The sequence below is a fragment of the Hyperolius riggenbachi genome, chromosome 2 (genome assembly GCF_040937935.1).
Source record: "Hyperolius riggenbachi isolate aHypRig1 chromosome 2, aHypRig1.pri, whole genome shotgun sequence".
NCBI lineage: Eukaryota > Metazoa > Chordata > Amphibia > Anura > Hyperoliidae > Hyperolius > Hyperolius riggenbachi.
The window spans coordinates 525,470,884-525,490,731 of NC_090647.1; the positions used below are offsets into that span (position 1 = coordinate 525,470,884).

At 45.8% G+C, this 19,848-nt stretch overlaps 1 protein-coding gene across 2 annotated transcripts in view; it reads left to right on the top strand.

Annotated features, from left to right (window-relative positions):
• BACH1 (BTB domain and CNC homolog 1) overlaps positions 1-19,848 on the top strand; it is a 92,324-nt gene that overhangs the window by 52,916 nt on the left and 19,560 nt on the right. For both annotated transcript variants that reach the window (XM_068270604.1, XM_068270603.1), the window contains exons 2-4: positions 7,772-8,043; positions 10,522-11,841; positions 16,449-16,655. In XM_068270604.1, coding sequence (XP_068126705.1) covers positions 7,804-8,043; positions 10,522-11,841; positions 16,449-16,655 — 1,767 coding nt within the window. In that variant the 5' untranslated portion in view covers positions 7,772-7,803. The remainder of the gene's footprint in view (positions 1-7,771; positions 8,044-10,521; positions 11,842-16,448; positions 16,656-19,848) is intronic.

The window sequence follows — 19,848 nt, forward strand, 5'->3', positions numbered from 1 at the left end:
TGTCCTGCTTAAATGGTTCTGGCAAGTTCTGTGTCTCAAGTGTAGGTTGAAGAGATGAGTCATGTCACTGGACTGCAAGATAGGATGATGTTCAGGCAAAAGGTAGTGGCAGCATGTTGTAGGGGTTAGTTTTGGGGATGTTGTACAACTGGGAGTGGCAGCGTCTAGAGAAATTCTAGATCTAAGCAATGAAGGTGATATCAAGGGTGACACCTGGGCCTGTTCGGTGGGGAAAATGACTATGATATTTAGAGCATATGTCAAGATGGAATTTCAAAGGTGAGGGTGTGTTGGTGTTTTCCAAGCTGAGTTTTTAAAATGTCTCTTCAGTTCAAGAAAAACAATCCGTTTTTTTCTGATTTTGTTTTGTAACATTTGAAAAATCTGACGAATGGTACCACACAACTATGTTCAATTTTTCCCCAATTATGAAAAAAAGATTGAAAACTCTGAAAAAATTGCTTGGATCTATACATTAAGAAATTAACAATTTACCCTACACAATTCAATTTTCATAAAATTAGAAAAATCCACCACTCCTGATCGATTTATATTCAAAAAAATGTGAAATCCGATCGAATTTCTCCCCCGGTTTAATAGTTTTTAGTTTTTTTATCGTGTTGCTGTAAAATCTGATCATTTAATCAACCTTTAGATGTCCTCATTGGTTTGGCTCTGAGGCAGCATAAAACCTTTTCCAAGAAAGAGGGATACCAGTCTGGGCACATGTATTACCTGTGTGTCATTTGGGTACAGGTGGTATCAGTGGCCGGTATCAGAAAATAAGATTGCCATGGAAAAGGTATAGGGCCCAGAGGCTTAAACTTGGGGAACACCAATGGAAAGGCGGAGGTAGATGAAGGTTGGGTTTGGAATCAGTACATGGCATTCAGTTTGAATTGTATTACTTCCATCATGCATAGCATGCTTCAGGTTGCCAGACTGCGGGTACATCCACCCACACCCTGAGCACCGGTGGGAGGGGTGAGGGTGACATCAAGTGGCTGGGGAGGGAGGCAGGTGCATGGTGAAATGGGGCTACTGTGGCACTTCTGATTTGGCCCCTCTCTGATCTCTCTCCGGCACCAGAACCTGAACACAAAAGTTTATTAGGCAAGTAGGATTCTTTTCCTTGAGGCAGGGAACACACTTAGGCAGAAACGCTAGCGTTGCGGAAATCGCACCTAATGCAAGTCAATGAGCCGCATAAAAAAAACACATGTTTACGTTCAGCAATGTGAATTTTTAAAAACGCTGGTTTTTGTTGCATATTTTTCCAAAACTCATCAAAAACGCACATAATGAAAGTCAATGGTGACGCAGAGATATTGCGTTTTTAGTGCGTTTTGTATGTTTTTTTGTTTTTTTAGTTTGATGTGCTTCCTGTTGACGTCCTAATGATTTGTATGAAACACATACAAAACGCATATGCGTTTTGTATATGCAAACAGCAAACACATTAAAACGCAAGAAAAATGCATGTGTGGGAAAAACCACAAAACGCAAATGCACAGAAAACGCAAGTAAAACGCTCAAATGCATATGCAGCAAAACGCGACCTTTACCGCACTGCCTATTGTGTTCCCAGCCTTACAGCAATCTATCTATAAACATCCTGCTTACTTCTCAACAAAGACAAATAAGAAGGATGAGTCTAGGTATACATTAAAGGTGGCCATACACTGGTCGATTTGCCATCAGATCGACCAGCAGATAGATCCCTCTCTGATCGAATCTGATCAGAGAGGGATCGTATGGCTGCCTTTACTGCAAACAGATTGTGAACAGATTTCAACATGAAATCGATTCATTATCTGTGGAGCTGCTGCCTGCCCGCCAGCTATACATTACCTGCTCTGGCCGGCGTGAGTCCCCTGATCTCCGCTGTTTCTTCTCCGGTCTGGGCTCCTCCAGCTTCACTTTACTTCCTGCCGGGGGAAGTTTAAACAGTAGAGGGCGCTCTACTGTTTAAACTTCCTGCCGGGACAGGAAGAAGTGAAGCCTGCTGGACTCTGAGCCCAGCGCGGAGACGGAGCAGCGGGGACCAGGGGACTCGCGCCGGCGGAACAGGTAATGTATTGCCGCTGTATTGCGTCGGTCGTCGGGAATTCGAACGCCGCTATCGAAGCTTTCCTGACCCGCCGGCGATCGAGCGAAATCTTCCGCACGGACAGGAACGACTGGAATCGACGGGAACGATCGATTTCGGGCGGAAATCGATCGTTCGGTCAGCGTTTGCACAACAATTTCACAGCCGATTCGATCACAGTGATCAAATCGGCTGTGTATCGGAGGGAAAATCGGTAAGTGTATGGGCCCCTTAAAGGACTTACGAGGCCAAAATATCTAAAAAAAGCAAAGTACCTGTAAGCTGTTTAAATGCACGGAGGACGCCGTCCGCGCCCTCCGTGCAGTTCCGCCGGGTCCCCTTCCTGAGATCGCCCCCCGCGCCGACCCCGACCCCCAGGCCGGGTCGGGCTCTCGTGCCGCTCTCAATATGGCCGCTTCCATTGGCCGCGGCTGCGCAGTCCGCCTGGCCGCGAGTGCGGCTGCGCAGCTCTACGGCCAACCCCCCGAACCACGCACTGTAGCGTGGATCGGAGGGGTTGGACGTAGAGCTGCGCAGCCGCACTCGCGGCCAGGCGGACTGCGCAGCCGCGGCCAATGGAAGCGGCCATATTGAGAGCGGCACGAGAGCCCGACCCGGCCTGGGGGGTCGGGGTCGGCGCGGGGGGCGATCTCAGGAAGGGGACCCGGCGGAACTGCACGGAGGGCGCGGACGGCGTCCTCCGTGCATTTAAACAGCTTACAGGTACTTTGCTTTTTTAGACATTTTGGCCTCGTAAGTCCTTTAAGGAGGCAGCAAGCACTCACTAATGACTGTAACTAATCCAGCTGACATGGTATCACAGAGGCTCTGAGGAATTCCCCTTTGGGTAGGGAGGCCTAGGCTCTCTTGGTTCTCCCCTGCCTGTCACAATCAGGATTGCTGCTGAATAATGAGAGGTGAGAAACCTGAGAGCGCGTATAGGTTTAGTGTCGGGCTCCCAATGACTCAGACACGCCAATCATTCATGTTAGTGGCCTTGCTCTGTGTCTGGGCTACAATCCTAAAACGCAGAGTAGGGAAACCAAGAGCCAAATATATAGTATGATAGAGTAATGAGCTATACTCACAAAGCAGGGTTACCTCAAAGGCAACCACTGTATAGGCAGGTGGGGAGATTAGACCTGACCCCACTGAGGATTAAGAAATTGCTCTCCGTAGATGAGGAAAAAAGGGGGGTAACACCAGGGGTGGACTTGATAAAGCGTAATATGGATACAGAGGCGCAGTGGCGTAGCTTAGGAGCTGTGGGCCCCGATGCGTTCACAACCCCTATTGTTACGCCCCTGCAGAGGAGCCAAAAGGATAAAAGTATCTAAAAAGTTTAAAACATGAGGAGGGCAGTGGTGGACTTACCTCCTTCAAGCAGACACAAAAATTACCAATGTGTTTGTCAAATAGAACAAGTTTATTTACATACTCCGAGGAACAATGCAGTGCATTTCGCAGGTTTGATCCCGCTTCATCAGGCAACAACAGAGCAATAGCATATGTGGTCAGTAGCAGGGCTGTGGAGTCTGAGTCGAGGAGTCGGGGCAATTTTGGGCACCCGGAGTCGTGGTTTCATAAACTGAGGAGTTGACGTCGGAAGATTTTTGTACCTACTCCACAGCCCTGGTCAGTAGAAGAGCCAGGTACCTCTGTATGTACTGGGCTATAATCCTAGGCTGCTGCTGCTGCTGCGGGCTGAAAGCGTTTGCCAACTAACAAACCATTTTTTAAAGGTTATCTTAATAAAGCGTTGACTTAAAGTGAACCTAAAGCCGATTAAAAAAAATGAGATGAACTCACCTGGGGCTTCCCTCAGCCCCCTGCAGCCGATCGGTGCCCTCGCAGCCCCGCTCTGACGCTCCAGGACCTGCCGGCGAGCACTTCCGGTTTGGCCGTCTCCGGCCGACAGGCATGGGAACGCGTGTGGTTGTTCGCGTTCCCAGCCTGTATATCGCTCCCTATGCTGCTATTGCGACCTCCAGGCCGCAATAGCAGCATAGGGGGCGATATACAGGCTGGGAACGCGAACAATCACTCGCGTTCCCATGCCTGTCGGCCGGTGACGGCGTAACCGGAAGTCGTCGCCTGCGGGTCCAGAAGCATCGGACCGGAGCTACGAGGGCACCAATCGGCTGCAGGGGGCTGAGGGAAGCCCCAGGTGAGTTCATCTCATTTTTTTTTTGATCGGCTTTAGGTTCACTTTAAGTTTGCTGAATCATTTGTGTTCTCAAACCACAGTATATAAATCCCATTATATTATTGCATTAGGGCGGCTTGGTTTATACATACATCTGTACATTTCCAGTCCTGTCAGTTTTGCATCAGTTTTACCTGACCGGATTGGAGGTGGATACCTTTTGTGTGAGAACACACCCATAGAAAAGTCATACAAAACTGACAGGACTCCACCAAAAATGTACACTTTTTTTTGTGTGAACACATCCATAGAAAACTGATACAAAACTGACTGGACCAGACCGGACACTTACACCTTTTATGTGTGAACAGAGCCAAAGAAACGCATACAAACCTGATGCCAACTGTCCAAAACTGACAGGACACCTTTTATGTGTGAACACAGCCTTATGGTGCCCATACATGGTACAATTTTTTCCATCCAATCTTACCATTTCTATGTAGTATAAAAGTACCCGCACATGGTACAATTTTTCATTTTTTTTCGATTAGATAATTTAGTTCGATTATTACGTTAAATCGAATATAAAGATTTTTCCAACATGTCTGATTGGATTTTTATAAAAAAAAAAAATGGGATAATCGTTCGTTTTGCTTCATCGGAAAAAAATATTATTTTCCACTTTCATTCAATTTGATCGTTTTGGTTGAAAAAATGGGAAAATCAAACATTTTTATTGTACCGTGTATGGGTATCATAAGGGTAAATTAAGTGAATATACTGAAAGGATAATTTAGGCAGTTCCCTTATATTACATAGAAATGGTAACGTTGGATGAAAAAAGTGATGACTGAAGTCTTTCCTCGTTCGGTCTTTCAAGTAATACGCATGCGCAGGACCCCTACGGCGACACGTGTGATGATGCGTTGGGTGCCTGGATGGAGATTGCACGACTTTGGCCAAAGTCACTCACCTACCAGAGAGGCCAGGTAACCCAGAGGACACCAAGGGACCTGGGGGGCTACTGGGGGCTGGAGAAAGCCCCAGGTAAGTTCAGATTTCCTTTTTTCACCTCTGCTCTTGGTCCCTTTAAAAGACAATAAGGAATGAGCACATTGTCCCCCTCCTCACCCAACCCACCGGAAGACCTGCCATTATCACGCTTCAGGTTTTTTTTAACCTAGCTGTCCAATCATGAATGTTCGTACACCCATTGTGGTCATCAGGAAGTAGGACTCGGTTTTGACCTTTTTGTTACTTTGAGAAATTCTTAGAAAGGAATTCTGCAGCAGTTGCCAGTGTTGACATCATTGAGAGCAGAAGTCTGCGGAGTCTGCAGTTTCCATCAGGGCAAGTGGTCACGTTGTATAGTTTATAGACCTGCTGTAGCAGCGTTCAGGGTTTTATTAGTGTCGGTGGCGTGTAAACACTACTCACAAGGTGAACTTTGGCCCCTCCGTCTTGTCCCTTTGAAAGTACAAATGTAGAACTGTAAAATGCTTCTTGCTACATCGGCAGCCAGGATACTTAGGGGACATTCAGTCTACAGAGTGACATTTTTAGATGTTCTTAAAGCAGCTCTCTATTTTTATAAAACATATGATGGTATATACACTTTAATTAGAAATGCATTTAGTTTTAATAGTAATGCTATCTTAACCATTTCACCCCACAGGCTATTTTACTCTTACAGCCAACATCAATTTCCACCTTTCAGTGCTCCTCTCATTCATTTGGCCATCACTTTATCACTGCTTATCACACCTAAATGACCTAGATTTTTGGGGGGTTGGGGGGGGGGGTGTTGTAACAAATTGGGCTTTTTGGGGGAGAGCTGTTGGAGACTACTTGGGGAGGTAAGTCCACTGCTACCTCCCTCTTTAAGCTGGTCTTATTCATTTTTACGCTCTTGGTGTGCAGCAGCCCATAGACAGGCTAAATTATCTAAGTACATGCGCACTTTCTCTGTTTTCCTTCTGTTCTGTGCAAGAGTTTAGGTCCACTTTAACCAACCTTTTTTGAGTAGCCCTCTCTTTCTTTTGAGTAAGACAGAGTAACCAATGCAGCTCAGGGTGACATAAACTACTAGGAATGTTTAGGGGGATAAAAGGGACCAAAAAGCCCTCCTACTAAAAAAAGCAAAGCTTGGTGTATTTGCCTTCTTAAAACAGAAGGAAGTCTGTAATAATTCATCTATAAGTGAACATTTGTGGTTACCCACAATGCACCACTACTGAATATGCAAATTATCCCTTTTCGCCCTTGGTAAGCCATGTACTGAGGAGGACCATAAGTCCGAAACAGGCTGTCTACATGTGGGTTTGATATGGCTGTCTAAAACTTAAAGCTATAGGCTTGCTATACACCAGCGGTTCTGGATGCTTGCTTGGCTTACCAAGGGCGAAAAGGGATAATTTGCATATTTAGTAGCAGTGCATTGTGGGTAACCACAAATGTTCACTTATAGCTGAATAATTGCAGATTTCCTTCTGTTTTAAGAAGGCAAATACACCAAGTTTTGAGTAAGAGAAATATTATCTTGTGCTAACCTACTGCAATATTAAGGGCTCTCTGCTGTTCTCTTCTGGGTTTTTCACGTATTGTTTATTTGGGATGCCTCGAAAGTAACATTGTCACAGAAAGGGTTGTGGTTTCCCCCAGATGATCATTCTGTATGCAGAATACGGTGGCGTTCTATAAAAAGAACCCTTCATTGCGTAGAGATTCTCTTGTGTTGCTGTTTCAGTGTGTCAGGCTTTTCAGCATCCAGCGTAGAACGTGACTCATTCATGGCATGTTTTCTGCTGTCCTCCTCTGACCCTCACTCCATGTTTGTCAGTCAGTAAAAGACAAAGCTTAGCTTTGTCTAGGCATATTATTGATTTCCACTGACACATTATGCAGGCCAAAGCAGTAGGTCGAACCGTTTTTATCTAGTTTCCCAAAGAGCGCTCAGTCTAGGTACACACCTGATTAATGTTCACCAAGAGGAGTCCAGTGCTATGCAGATGCCTAACTAGCCTGCAGGCTTAGCGGTGCCTTCTGTTACTATGGTGGCAGGGTGGAGGGAAGATGAATGGCACAGGGTGGAGTGGGAGGGGCAGGAGGGAGACCAATAGTAGGGCAGCTTTCAGCCAGAAATGATCTGACAGACCGGGTCTCTCACCAACACATTGGGAAGGGTTGGAGAATTCTGTACACACACACACACCAGATTCTTGGCAGAGGCAGTTTTCAGCCCTTTTTTGACATCTTGTGCCAAATTCAGCCTCTTGTGTTGGTAATGAGCAAAATGCTGTATGGGGGAAGGAGCGGGGACCACTAGAAACCAGAGAATGCAGAATGGGTGAGAAAGGGGAGTGCCACTAGACACCAGGGAATGCTATATAGAGGATCAGTTTATATTTGAGTATATACGGTATATAGAAAAACTGTGACGCTTACTATGCTGTCAGTTTGTGATAGGATTGTTCTCATGAACTGTCTGATGCTGAACCGCATGTTTAGGTGATATCCTTGCTCTTGTTTTGTTGCAGAGGAAGCATGCTAGCTGAGCACCTCCTACAGGATGTCTTGTATTGAGAAGAAGGACGCTCATTTTGCCTACGAGTCCTCCGTTCACTGCACCAATGTTCTGCTCCGCCTGAACAGCCAGCGGGAACAGGGCTTGCTGTGTGACGTGACTGTCCTAGTGGAGGACCAGAGATTCCAGGCCCACCGATCTGTGCTCGGTGCTGCGAGTGATTACTTCCTGTCACGGGTTGTGCAGGCCAACCATGGGGACTTGGTCATCACCTTGCCTGAAGAGGTGAGAGCGGTTTTTCTAAAGATAATAGTCTTCTTATCAATCTGCTGATATTGGGGCTGGTTTAGATTACAGATGAAATTACCACTGTGTGTGTTTATCTGCTAAAGCTGCTGTCGAAAATCTGATTCCACAATTGTCCTGGAATACTGCGAATAATACTAAAGCTACATACACACGCTCACAACAGACTTTCACTATAAACAAGTTTAAAAACTATTCCGATTAAAAAAGGTGGAAAGATACGTCTTGGCGTGCCAATGACAATTATACACACAGAACGACTTGACGAACAACTACAAATTTACATAACGTTACTCAACTAGTGAACGACTAATATGTTCTAGTTACTAATGGACGTTATTGAAAAGTCGAAGGAGACTTCTGTACACATTGCCATGTTCTCTCAGTAGTTCGCCAAGTCAATCCAACAGTTGGATTGACTTGAGCTGTGTCTTAGCAGTTGTTGGACGCCTCTTATTGGTGATAACGCCTTGTCGTTTACATGTCTTTTACTTGACAAAAATCATCCAACTTCTTTAAAGAGATACTGAAGCGGAAAAAAAATATATGATATAATGAATTAATTGTGTACTATGAATAATTACTAGAAGTTTAGCAGCAAAGAAAATATTCTCATATTTTTATTTTCAGGTATATAGTGTTTTTTCTAACATTGCATCATTCTATAATATGTGCAGATTACACAACACTCAGCATTCAAAATGATTCTTTCAGAGCAGTCTGTGAAGTAATGACATCTCCTCTGGCAGAGGAAAAGTAAATAGTTCAGGAACAGTTGAGATAATAAAAGTCAGATAACAGCCCTCTCCACGACTTTGAAAGTCGCAGAGCTTAATTGCTTTTTTGCATAGAGATAACAACTGGAGTTTCTTAACTCTTCCTGTACTGGAAACAATTAGACTGATGTATCTGATCTTAATGTTTTATTTCTTAGCTGTACTACACATACAAATCATAATATCATAATTTTTTTTTTCGCTTCAGTGTCTCTTTAAGTTGTTTGATAATCGTGCATTAAAAGACATTTGTTGAGCGTGTGTATGAGCCTTTAGGACCTACACCACCCAACTTTTTGCGGTGAGAAAACACTTTAAGATATGTCCCTGCCCCACCTCTAACCACACCCCCACCACACCCCTAGCCACCATACCACTAGAAATACCCAACAACCAAGGAAACAAGGGAGACACCAAAAGACTGGGTGTCATCGGAACTGGGGCAAGGGACACAGAGACTTCAAGGGGCTGGAGTAAGCCCCAGGTAAGTAAAGCTGCGAGTTTGCTTTTGCCTAATGTATCCTTTAAAGTGTACCTGAAGTGGCGAAAAAAAACGACAATAAAATACATACTACCCTTGTAAAAGGAAGCTTCTGGGTAGTCTAGGCTTTCCCAATGGTCCTGTGTCCCACCACTCCAGCCCAGGGTTCCTCTAAGCATATTCCACAATCGAATATGAGCTTACTGCACATGTCCGGGTACAGTCTGCACCTTGAAGCTGCTCGTGCACAAATGGCTTTGTGCTACTGTACAAGCAGGGACCAAACTTGCGAAAGCGCTCCTATTTGTGTACAAGTCCATCTGCAAAGAAGAAGAAAACCTCAGGTTGCAGCAGTGGGGTTGAGGACACTCCTTATTTACTTGGGTAAGTATCCAATTTTTATCTTTATTTACCTCACATTTTTGCATGAGGCCCCTTTTACACTAGCAGGGTAAACCTGTGTTGCGTTGCAAAAGCAATGAAAGTCTATGGAAACGTTCACACTTAGGGTAGGAACGCACTAGGCAGAATCGCATATGCGTTTCCATCGCACATAGTGGAAAACAAATATGCAATTCTGCCTCGTGTGTTCCCACCCTTATTGCAGTCCCTTGCGGTGCGCTGGAAGTATCTGAGCCACCGCAAGGGCAACAGCGCATTACTGCAAGCACTGCGCTTAACACACGGTGCTTGGAGTAATCAAAGTCCATGGGCAACACACGTAGTGTAAACGACGGAACGCATGTGCTGACCTACAGGAATTCCAGTGACATACTTCCTTCCCAGCAGGAAGTACATCACTAAGCGGGGGCAGCGATAGGCATATGACCCTGTCGGCACACTCTACCGCGGCGTCCTATGTTTGAGTTTTTTTATGGTGGGATGCAGCAGGAGTTTTGCATTCCCACCAAAACGCAAAACATAGATGCAAGGCTAGCCTAAATATTCATGCCACAATTGTCTTCTCTTACTGTTGGTGCTAAGGCCATTCTGTCTCACCCATAATGTTACAGCTGGCCTTTCTTCTTGCTAATGTTGAACTCAGCCCTTCCTTACTATTTTTTCTCTCTTTTTGCTGATAATATGGCCATCTTACTGTCAATTCCATAATGATTTTTTAATTGCTGAAAGCACCATGTAGTTTTGTAGATGCTGTGTCTGCTTTTCCTGAAGTACTTGACCTATTTTTCACATTTGCAGGTGAGCGTGAAAGGGTTTTTGCCTCTGCTTCAGTTTGCGTATACCTCCAAGCTCCTCGTCACCAGAGACAACCTTTCAGAAATCAGAAAGTGTGGGAAGTTACTGGAGGTGCACGACATCGAAGAAACCTGCTTTGAGTTCCTGAAGTTGAAGTTCCAGGAGAATAAATCTGAAGCATCGGATCACCTCAGAAAGAAATGCTGCAAGACCTTTTGCCCAAAGGCAGCTGGACAACAAAATGAGTCTGGGAGGACTGTGGTGCATGAGGTGGAAGAACTATGGAGAGGCGAATTCTCCCAGAACCTTAAATGTCCAGTGGCAAATGAGAATATTTCCCCATCATCGGAAAGCCCTAAACAGCCCTGCGAATCATTTTGCTTCGGAAGGGACAACTCTTCCGGATTCGCCTCTCTTTGCCCCAAGTACAGGAAGTTTCAGAAAGCCTGCAAAAGTGGCCGTGTCCGATCGGTCAGCACGTGTTCCAGTAATCAGGATGCTCAGAGTCTGTCACCGGCGCCATCGAGCGATGCTTCCGAAACGCTCACTCAGCCAAGACCTCAGGGGGAGGACATTCATTTGGTCAAGTCCGATATGGAAGTAAACACAGTACCTCCACAGAGCCCCAATATCTCTTATCAACACCTTACCTGTGCTGATGACAAAGTAGTCATGACTGCTGCATACCCTCCTTGTTTTCCTTTGGGACCTCAAGACCTCAGCTCAGTGCCTTTCCAATGTGCATATCAACCATACAGAAATTTAAACTACTCAGATACCCCCAGCGACTCTAGCACGGCTGGTTTGCCGGAAGGGAGCAACATCCGTCAAAATGGTGTGCAGTCCGCTGAATTTATAAGGTCAGAACTGGTAGAGGACCCTCAACTTTGTGCTCCCGGAAAACCTCCTTTAACGAGAGAGCGCAGTATCGTGGAAAGGGAGATTGCCGAACATCTTGCCAAAGGCTTCTGGCCTGATATTTACCCATGCCAGCAAGATTTGGAGATCTCACCCACAAAGGAACCACAACAAGAAAGCAACATGGAGAAGAGGACGGAATGTCCATGGCTGGGAATCTCCATATCCAATGAGACCCCTGAGCGGACTTTTACAACACTCAACCCTGTTTCATGCCCTTTTATTAACAACCTCACTAATGACATGTGTGCCAACAGTCCTCAATTACGCAGTCCAGATGGTGCTCAGAGTAATACCAATGAAACCTGCCCGTACACTTGTCCCATTAACTTGGACGAAGATTCCGATATTGATAGTGAGGAAGATAGTGTTGGATCTTCATCTGCCAAAGAGCAAGAATATGAGGTAAGCTTAGTTCTCCCATCAGTTTTGTGTGTGAGGGGGACCAAAAAGTGACTGACTCAGCATTGCTCCCAGAGTGAAGGTGTTTTGGTGCAAGTTCACATGCTTACATTTAAAAGCATTGCACGCTAATTTGGGCGTGGCATTAACCTAAAAAAAAAAATTTTTCGTTGAAGGATCACAAGGAATACTAGTAGAAGAATATCGGTAAATTTACCAATATTCTACTACTTAATTCATATAGTGAAATATCAGTAATATTTGCCTGTATATTTCATTATGACGAAAGGTTAGGCACAACCAGGGGGGGGGGGGGGGGGAGGTTAAGGCTAGGCACCACCAGGAGGATGGTAAGGTTGGACACCAACATGAGGGGTTTTGTGAGAGAATAGAGAGAGGTTAGTTAACCAGCTTCTAAATATTTGTTTAGAAGGTGATGATTTCGATACCCTTAGAGTTATACTCTACTTTCGATACTCACCTACCCTAGCATTCCAAGTCCAACTGGTCGAATAGCTTTGGAAGCACTCGAGTGCTTTTTTTTTTTTTTTTTTTTTTTTTTTTTTTAGTCACCACAGTGTTACTTTAAAGGACACCTGAAGTGAGATGAATATTGAGACTGCAATGTTTATTACCTTTTAAGCAATACTAGTAGCCTGTAGTGTCTAAATCGCCCACCTGAAACAAGCATGCCGGAAATCCAGTCAAACTTGATCCGCATGCTTGTTCAGGGTCTGTGGCTAAAAGTACTATACGCAGAGGATCAGCAGGAGAACCAGGCAACTGGAGGGCTGCACAACACAGCACACAAGTGATTCCCCCCCTAGCCCCCCCCCCTGTTTTTATAATATTTTTTTACTATTTGTGTGCTTATTTATTTTTTTTTCCCAATCCCCTCCCTCCCCCCAGCCGGCCAATCACGACGATCGGCTTTCATAGGCTTCCGCCTATGAGAGCCGATCGCTCTGTGGTCCCAGGGGGACAGCCGTGTCACACGACTGTCCCCAGTGCAGCGCTGCTGCTGATCGCAGCGATGTACTGTATAAATAGATGGCGATCACGCCGTTTAACAGCTCGTGGACTGAAGAGGGGGCGGAGCTTCGCCCCCGAGAAGATGCGCGCGATCTCCTTCAATAGCCGGCTCCAGGACCTGGCGCCAATTGGCATTAGGCGGTCCTGGGGCTGCCAGCGCGACCACGCCCATTGGCGGGGGGGCGGTCTTCAAATAGTTAAATGGAGCCTGAGCCTGAAGCTTAAAAAAGATACTCCCCTAAGGAGAGGGAAGGGTTTGGACCCTTTAGAGCCTCCCCGTTCTCCTCACGGTCCCCGGGTTCCCCTGCAGGCTCCCCTGTTAGCAGTTTATGACCCCTGGGTTATAGACTGCTCTCCTCCACGTTGGGCTGGCTTCGGTAGTCTATGGAAGCACTTGGGCTTCTGAAGACGGGTGCTCCGTACTTCGCGTGCGGGAGCACGCTCTCTCCCGCAGGCGCAGTACAGAGCTGCCTGTCTTCGGGAGCCTGAGTGCTTCTGAAGTCTTCCTTGGCGGGAGATGCAAATGGAGGAGCCTGCGGGGGAACAAGGACACCGGGAGGAGAACGGGAAGACTCTAAGGAACAACTTTTCCTTTGCGGGTCTCTCAAACACCCCCCCCCCCTTATCTTCCCCATCTCTCTTTTCTGTCTGTCCCTGTCCTCCCCATCCCGCACTTCCCCTCTTTCTCTGTCTTCCCCATTCATACATTCAGGAACAAACCTCTATTGACACTGTGTCAGTACATGCATTAGGAAGACTGTTGTCAGTTCATGCATTCATTCTGCACATTGATCTTCATTATCTTGAAGCGGTACTGAATCAGCGGCAGCTTGTGCTGTGTCTAATATAGCTCAGCTCTGCAGCAGATACAAGCATGTGTGAGCACAGCACTGAACTATGCCCTATACAGAGTCACCAGAGACAGGCAGGCACATGCTGGTACACACAGAAGGGTCTGATGATGATGTCCGAGGCAGCCAGTATCCCATGCGATCACTGTGCCACTGGAGCTAGCTCAGAACTTTGTCTTAAAGTTTTCTTGTATCTGCAGCAAACTTTCATGGGGATTTTTTATCTCAGCTGTTCCACTGCTCACAGCCTAGCTGTTGAGTGATCACCTTTCATTCAGGAAAGTTCTTTACAAACGTAACACTTGGGAATTTCCCACTTTTAAATAATGAAAGGAAAACAGGTGTGTCAGAATTGTTCATTTGCTTCTCTGCGCTCCATCTGTTGCAGGCCAGCTGTGTAAGGACACCTGCAGTGACCCAAAGTGTACATAATTTGACATGTAAATGTGTCCAATATAGGGTGCTGATATTTTATAGCTTATGCAGGCCCACCCATCCTTTCAAAGCTTCCCCCAACAGCCGAAGGAGCTCTCCTTTTCCTGCATGCACTGTCCTACCCTGTGCTCCACCTCTGTCTGCACTCCTGCCCGGCTGTGTACAGCAGCTTAGATGGGGAGGAGTATCTTCGGCAGACATGCTTCGGCAATACTACTGGCGGAGTGCTGAGTAGGATAGAGCATGTGCCAAAGGAGGAGAGCTCCTTCGGTTTCCTTTTGCCGGCCCCTCAAATGGGGGCAAATCAGAGGAATGGACGGGAGTCTAGAGTAACTAGAGGACCCTGTGTTTACGTGTTTATTTTAGTTCATATTGGGTCACTTCAGGTACCCTTTAAATGATACCATCAAGAAGCCCCAATGCATCAGCCCTCATCGTACATATAATACACCTGTGACTTATGTCACCCGTCGGGGAGTGGTAATCGATCCTTTGGGCAACATTGCTAAGCCAGCACTGTACAGATGCAAAGTCAGCTGTACAGCTGAGGATGTGTTCTGTTGCTGCGTGCGTGCATGTGTATTGTGTAGTGTGTGTGTGTGTGTGTGTGTGTGTGTGTGTGTGTGTGTAGAGTGTGTATAGTGTGTAAGCGTGTGTGTGTGTGTGTGTGTGTGTGTGTGTGTGTAGTGTGTAGTGTGTACGCGTGTGTGTGTGTGTGTGTAGTGTGTGTACGCGTGTGTTTACGCATGCGTGCGTGTGTGTGTGTGTGTGTGTGTGTGTGTGTGTGTGTGTGTGTGTGTGTGTGTGTGTGTGTGTGTGTGTGTGTGTGTGTGTGTGTGTGTGTGTGTGTAGTGTATACGCGCGCGTGTGTGTGTGTAGGGTATACGCACGCGCGCGCGTGTGTGTGTGTGTGTAGTGTGTACGCGCGTGTGTGTAGTGTGTACGCGTGTGTGTGTGTGTGCGCGTGCGTGCGTGCGTGCGTGCGTAGTGTGTGTACGCGCGTGTGTGGTGTGTAGTGTGTGTGTGTGTGTGGTGTGTAGTGTGTGTACGCGCGTGTGTGTGTGTGTGTGTGGTGTCTAGTGTGTGTGTGTGTGTGTGTGTGTACGCGTGCGTGCGTGTGTGTAGTGTGTGTGTACGCGTGCGTGTGTGTGGTGTGTGTAGTGTGTGTGTTAATGCGCTGACACAACGTTGTATGAGTGCGTGCGTCAGTCTGTAGTCTGGCGCTAGAGGTCAGTGTCGGTGCGTGGAAGGCGAGTTACTTATTTAGCATAGTATAGCCCAATCGCCATACAGCAAGCTGTAACTCTGTATAGGTCCTGGGCATAAGTTCTTGACTGCCACACTAAGGCTCAGTCACACTAGGAGCGTTTTCTGCCTTTTTTTTTAAGCGCAGGTGATTTTTAAAATCGCCCCAAAACGCTTGTGCAATGATTGTCTATGAGACGGTGCATATCAGCGTGGTTCTTTAGCTGTGCGTTCAGCAAAGCGGTGCCTGGACCATTTTTGGGGCGATTTTGCTATAATGGAAGGTATAGGAAGAGCGCTAAACTCTCACAAAATGGCTTGTGGGGCGATTGCGTTCACGTTTTAAAGAATAAATACATTGTACTTATTCTTTTCCGGGTCAGAGTTCCCTTCCTGACTTGCATCAGGGAGTAAATAAAAAAAAAAAACGCTCGGGAAAAGCGCCTAGAAAATTGTTTTTCTCAAAAACGGAGCACCCACCCAAGCGCTGGGAATCGGAAAAAAACATTGCTAAAAAACCACTAACGCGCGCAGAATGCAATGTAAATGAGCCCTAAAGTTGTCTATCGATGATAGTCTTGATTGTACAATCTATGTAGTAGAAGGGTAAACTGAGTGAGTATACTGTGAATGGATACGTTCGATAATCCCTCATATTACATAGAAGCGGTAATATTGTACAGTCAAGATTGAATTATTAGTGGGCACCTTAAACAGGGGGAACCATGAAGTAATGATCAGTGGGATACAAATAATGTGGAGCTGATTCAGGATTATGCACATTTTGTATGTAAATTTATGCAGCTTGAAAATGGGCTAATTGAATTTTACCTCCACAGGATTTGATTGGTTCATGTGCAAGCTGCATGCATTTGCATACAAAATGTGCATAATTCTGCATCAACTCAAAATGATTTGCAAAAAAATGATTTGCATCTCATTGACGCTCCATGAAGCATGCTTTGGGTAATCGTATGCTTTAGTCTTGCAGTTTCTGTACTATTGTTACATTCTCTGAACTGGATTCATTCTTTACCTCGCTTACAGAAAACACTGCCATTCAACGCACAGAAAATCGTTTCCCTCTCACGATATGACTTCCAGTCCTTGGTGAAAACGCACACACTCTCACCGGAGCAGTTGGACTGCATCCACGATATACGTCGGCGGAGCAAGAATAGGATTGCTGCACAGCGCTGCCGAAAGAGGAAACTGGATTGTATCCAGAACCTGGAATCGGAGATCATGAAGCTGGTAAGTGGCAGTGGCTCATAGTATATAATCAAATCAGCTTTATTGGCCAAGATTCATGCAAGCATTACCAAAGCCGGGGGGGGGGGGGGGGTACAGTGAAGGAAATAATTATTTGACCCCTCACTGATTTTGTAAGTTTGTCCAATGACAAAGAAATGAAAAGTCTCAGAACAGTATCATTTCAATGGTAGGTTTATTTTAACAGTGGCAGATAGCACATCAAAAGGAAAATCGAAAAAATAACCTTAAATAAAAGATAGCAACTGATTTGCATTTCATTGAGTGAAATAAGTTTTTGAACCCCTACCAACCATTAAGAGTTCTGGCTTCCACAGAGTGGTTAGACACTTCTACTCAATTAGTCACCCTCATTAAGAACACCTGTCTTAACTAGTCACCTGTATAAAAGACACCTGTCCACAGAATCAATCAATCAAGCAGACTCCAAACTCTCCAACATGGGAAAGACCAAAGAGCTGTCCAAGGATGTCAGAGACAAAATTGTAGACCTGCACAAGGTTGGAATGGGCTACAAAACCATTAGCAAGAAGCTGGGAGAGAAGGTGACAACTGTTGGTGCGATTGTTCGAAAATGGAAGGAGCACAAAATGACTATCAATCGACCTCGCTCTGGGGCTCCACACAAGATCTCACCTCGTGGGGTGTCAATGGTTCTGAGAAAGGTGAAAAAGCATCCTAGAACTACACGGGAGGAGTTAGTGAATGACCTCAAATTAGCAGGGACCACAGTCACCAAGAAAACCATTGGAAACACATTACACCGCAATGGATTAAAATCCTGCAGGGCTCGCAAGGTCCCCCTGCTCAAGAAGGCACATGTGCAGGCCCGTCTGAAGTTTGCCAATGAACACCTGAATGATTCTGTGAGTGACTGAGAGAAGGTGCTGTGGTCTGATGAGACCAAAATAGAGCTCTTTGGCGTTAACTCAACTCGCTGTGTTTGGAGGAAGAAAAATGCTGCCTATGACCCCCAAAACACCGTCCCCACCGTCATGCATGGGGGTGGAAACATTTTGCTTTGGGGGTGTTTTTCTGCTAAGGGCACAGGACAACTTAATCGCATTAACGGGAAAATGGACGGAGCCATGTATCGTGAAATCCTGAACGACAACCTCATTCCCTCTGCCAGGAAACTGAAAATGGGTCGTGGATTGGTGTTCCAGCACGACAATGACCCAAAACATACAGCAAAGGCAACAAAGGAGTGGCTAAAGAAGAAGCACATTAAGGTCATGGAGTGGCCTAGTCAGTCTCCGGACCTTAATCCAATAGAAAACCTATGGAGGGAGCTCAAGCTCAGAGTTGCACAGAGACAGCCTCGAAACCTTAGGGATTTAGAGATGATCTGCAAAGAGGAGTGGACCAACATTCCTCCTAAAATGTGTGCAAACTTGGTCATCAATTACAAGAAACGTTTGACCTCTGTGCTTGCAAACAAGGTTTTTTCCACTAAGTATTAAGTCTTTTATTGTTAGAGGGTTCAAAAACTTATTTCACTCAATGAAATGCAAATCAGTTGCTATCTTTTATTTAAGGTTATTTTTTCGATTCTCCTTTTGATGTGCTATCTGCCACTGTTAAAATAAACCTACCATTGAAATGATACTGTTCTGAGACTTTTCATTTCTTTGTCATTGGACAAACTTACAAAATCAGTGAGGGGTCAAATAATTATTTCCTCCACTGTATATGGGGGACATGGAAGGGGGGTGTGGTAGGTGTTCAATGGCTATGCAGTCTGTGAACATTTTTAGGTTTACAGTTTTATTTATGCTCCCCTCAGTCTGTGGCATGTTGTGACATAGTGTGCAGCGATTGTCACTGTGGATTCCTCCACTCAGTCTTTGACATAGCGGGCAGCGATGGTCACTGTGGATTCCTCTGCTTAGTCTGTGGCATAGTGGGCAGTGATTGTCACTGTGGATAGCTCCACTCAGTCTGTGACATAGCGGGCAGCGATTGTCACTGTGGATTCCTCTGCTCAGTCCGTGACATAGTGGGCAGTGATTGTTGCTGTGGATTCCTCCACTCAGTCTGTGACATAGCGGGCAGCGATTGTCACTGTGGATTCCTCTGCTCAGTCTGTGACATTGTGGATTCCTCTGCTCAGTCTGTGACATAGCGGGCAGCGATTGTTACTGTGGATTCCTCTTCTCCCAGTAAGATGTATATTTTTCTCTCTTTCTCGAACGTATGGAAGTCTGGAAATAGTTCCATCAAGGTCTTAAAGTAAATGTCCCTGGTTGCAGAGTATTCCAGGCATGGTCAGTATTTTGGAAGAGATGGTAGAACCAAGAGAGTGGAACCTGACTTTCTTGAAATTCCTTTTAAGATTGTAAAATGTTACCCTGCCCTTCCCTTGTGGGCTTTTGGGGTTTGTTATCCAAGGCATGGAAATCGCAGTGTACAGATGGCACGCTAAGTCAGTAGCGCCTCCATTTGCAGGCCACACTTAAAGTGGTCCTGAACTTCTGTACAGGACACAAGGGAAAAAGAGTTACTGTAAATGCACCATGTGTGTTTTTAGAGAGAAGAGCCTGTCTAATTCTCCCTCATCTTAAAGTAATCACAAGTGTAATTTGATTACTCAGCTATGTCAGCACAGAGTCTCCAGAGTCTTTACGTAGCTTCCTGTGAGCAGACTGTAGCCTTATAGCTGCTGAACAGCTATAAGGCTTAATCTACAAGCCTGCATTCTCATACAGAGGACTCTTGTTATCTGCTATAATGCAGGAATTCTGGGAAATATAACCTGGCATCTATTGCTCATCCTTCTTTTTGTGTCACGCGGTCACACATGACTGACCCGCCCACCAGCTGCATTCATTTAGGAGAGGAAGCGTGATGTACTGGAGTTTGCGGAGTACAACTTGTGAAGTAGCATTCTGTCCACCACTTTTCTTCTATGTACTATTTGTATATGTTACGGCCATGAAGTCTGGCCACTTCACTTTCTGGCCGGCCAATATGCGAAGTGGCCGTCTCACTGCGGCCATTGTTAGAAATTCAAGCATTTCTGGTGGCTCCTGCTCCTCTCCTCGCTGTCTTCATCCTGCCACGGGCGGCCAATGTCAGAAATTAATGGATTTCTCCGCTCTGGCTCCTCCTCCTCCTGCCTCCCTCCTATTTCCCTCTGACAGCCGGGGACACACACATGCACCCATAGTTGCTC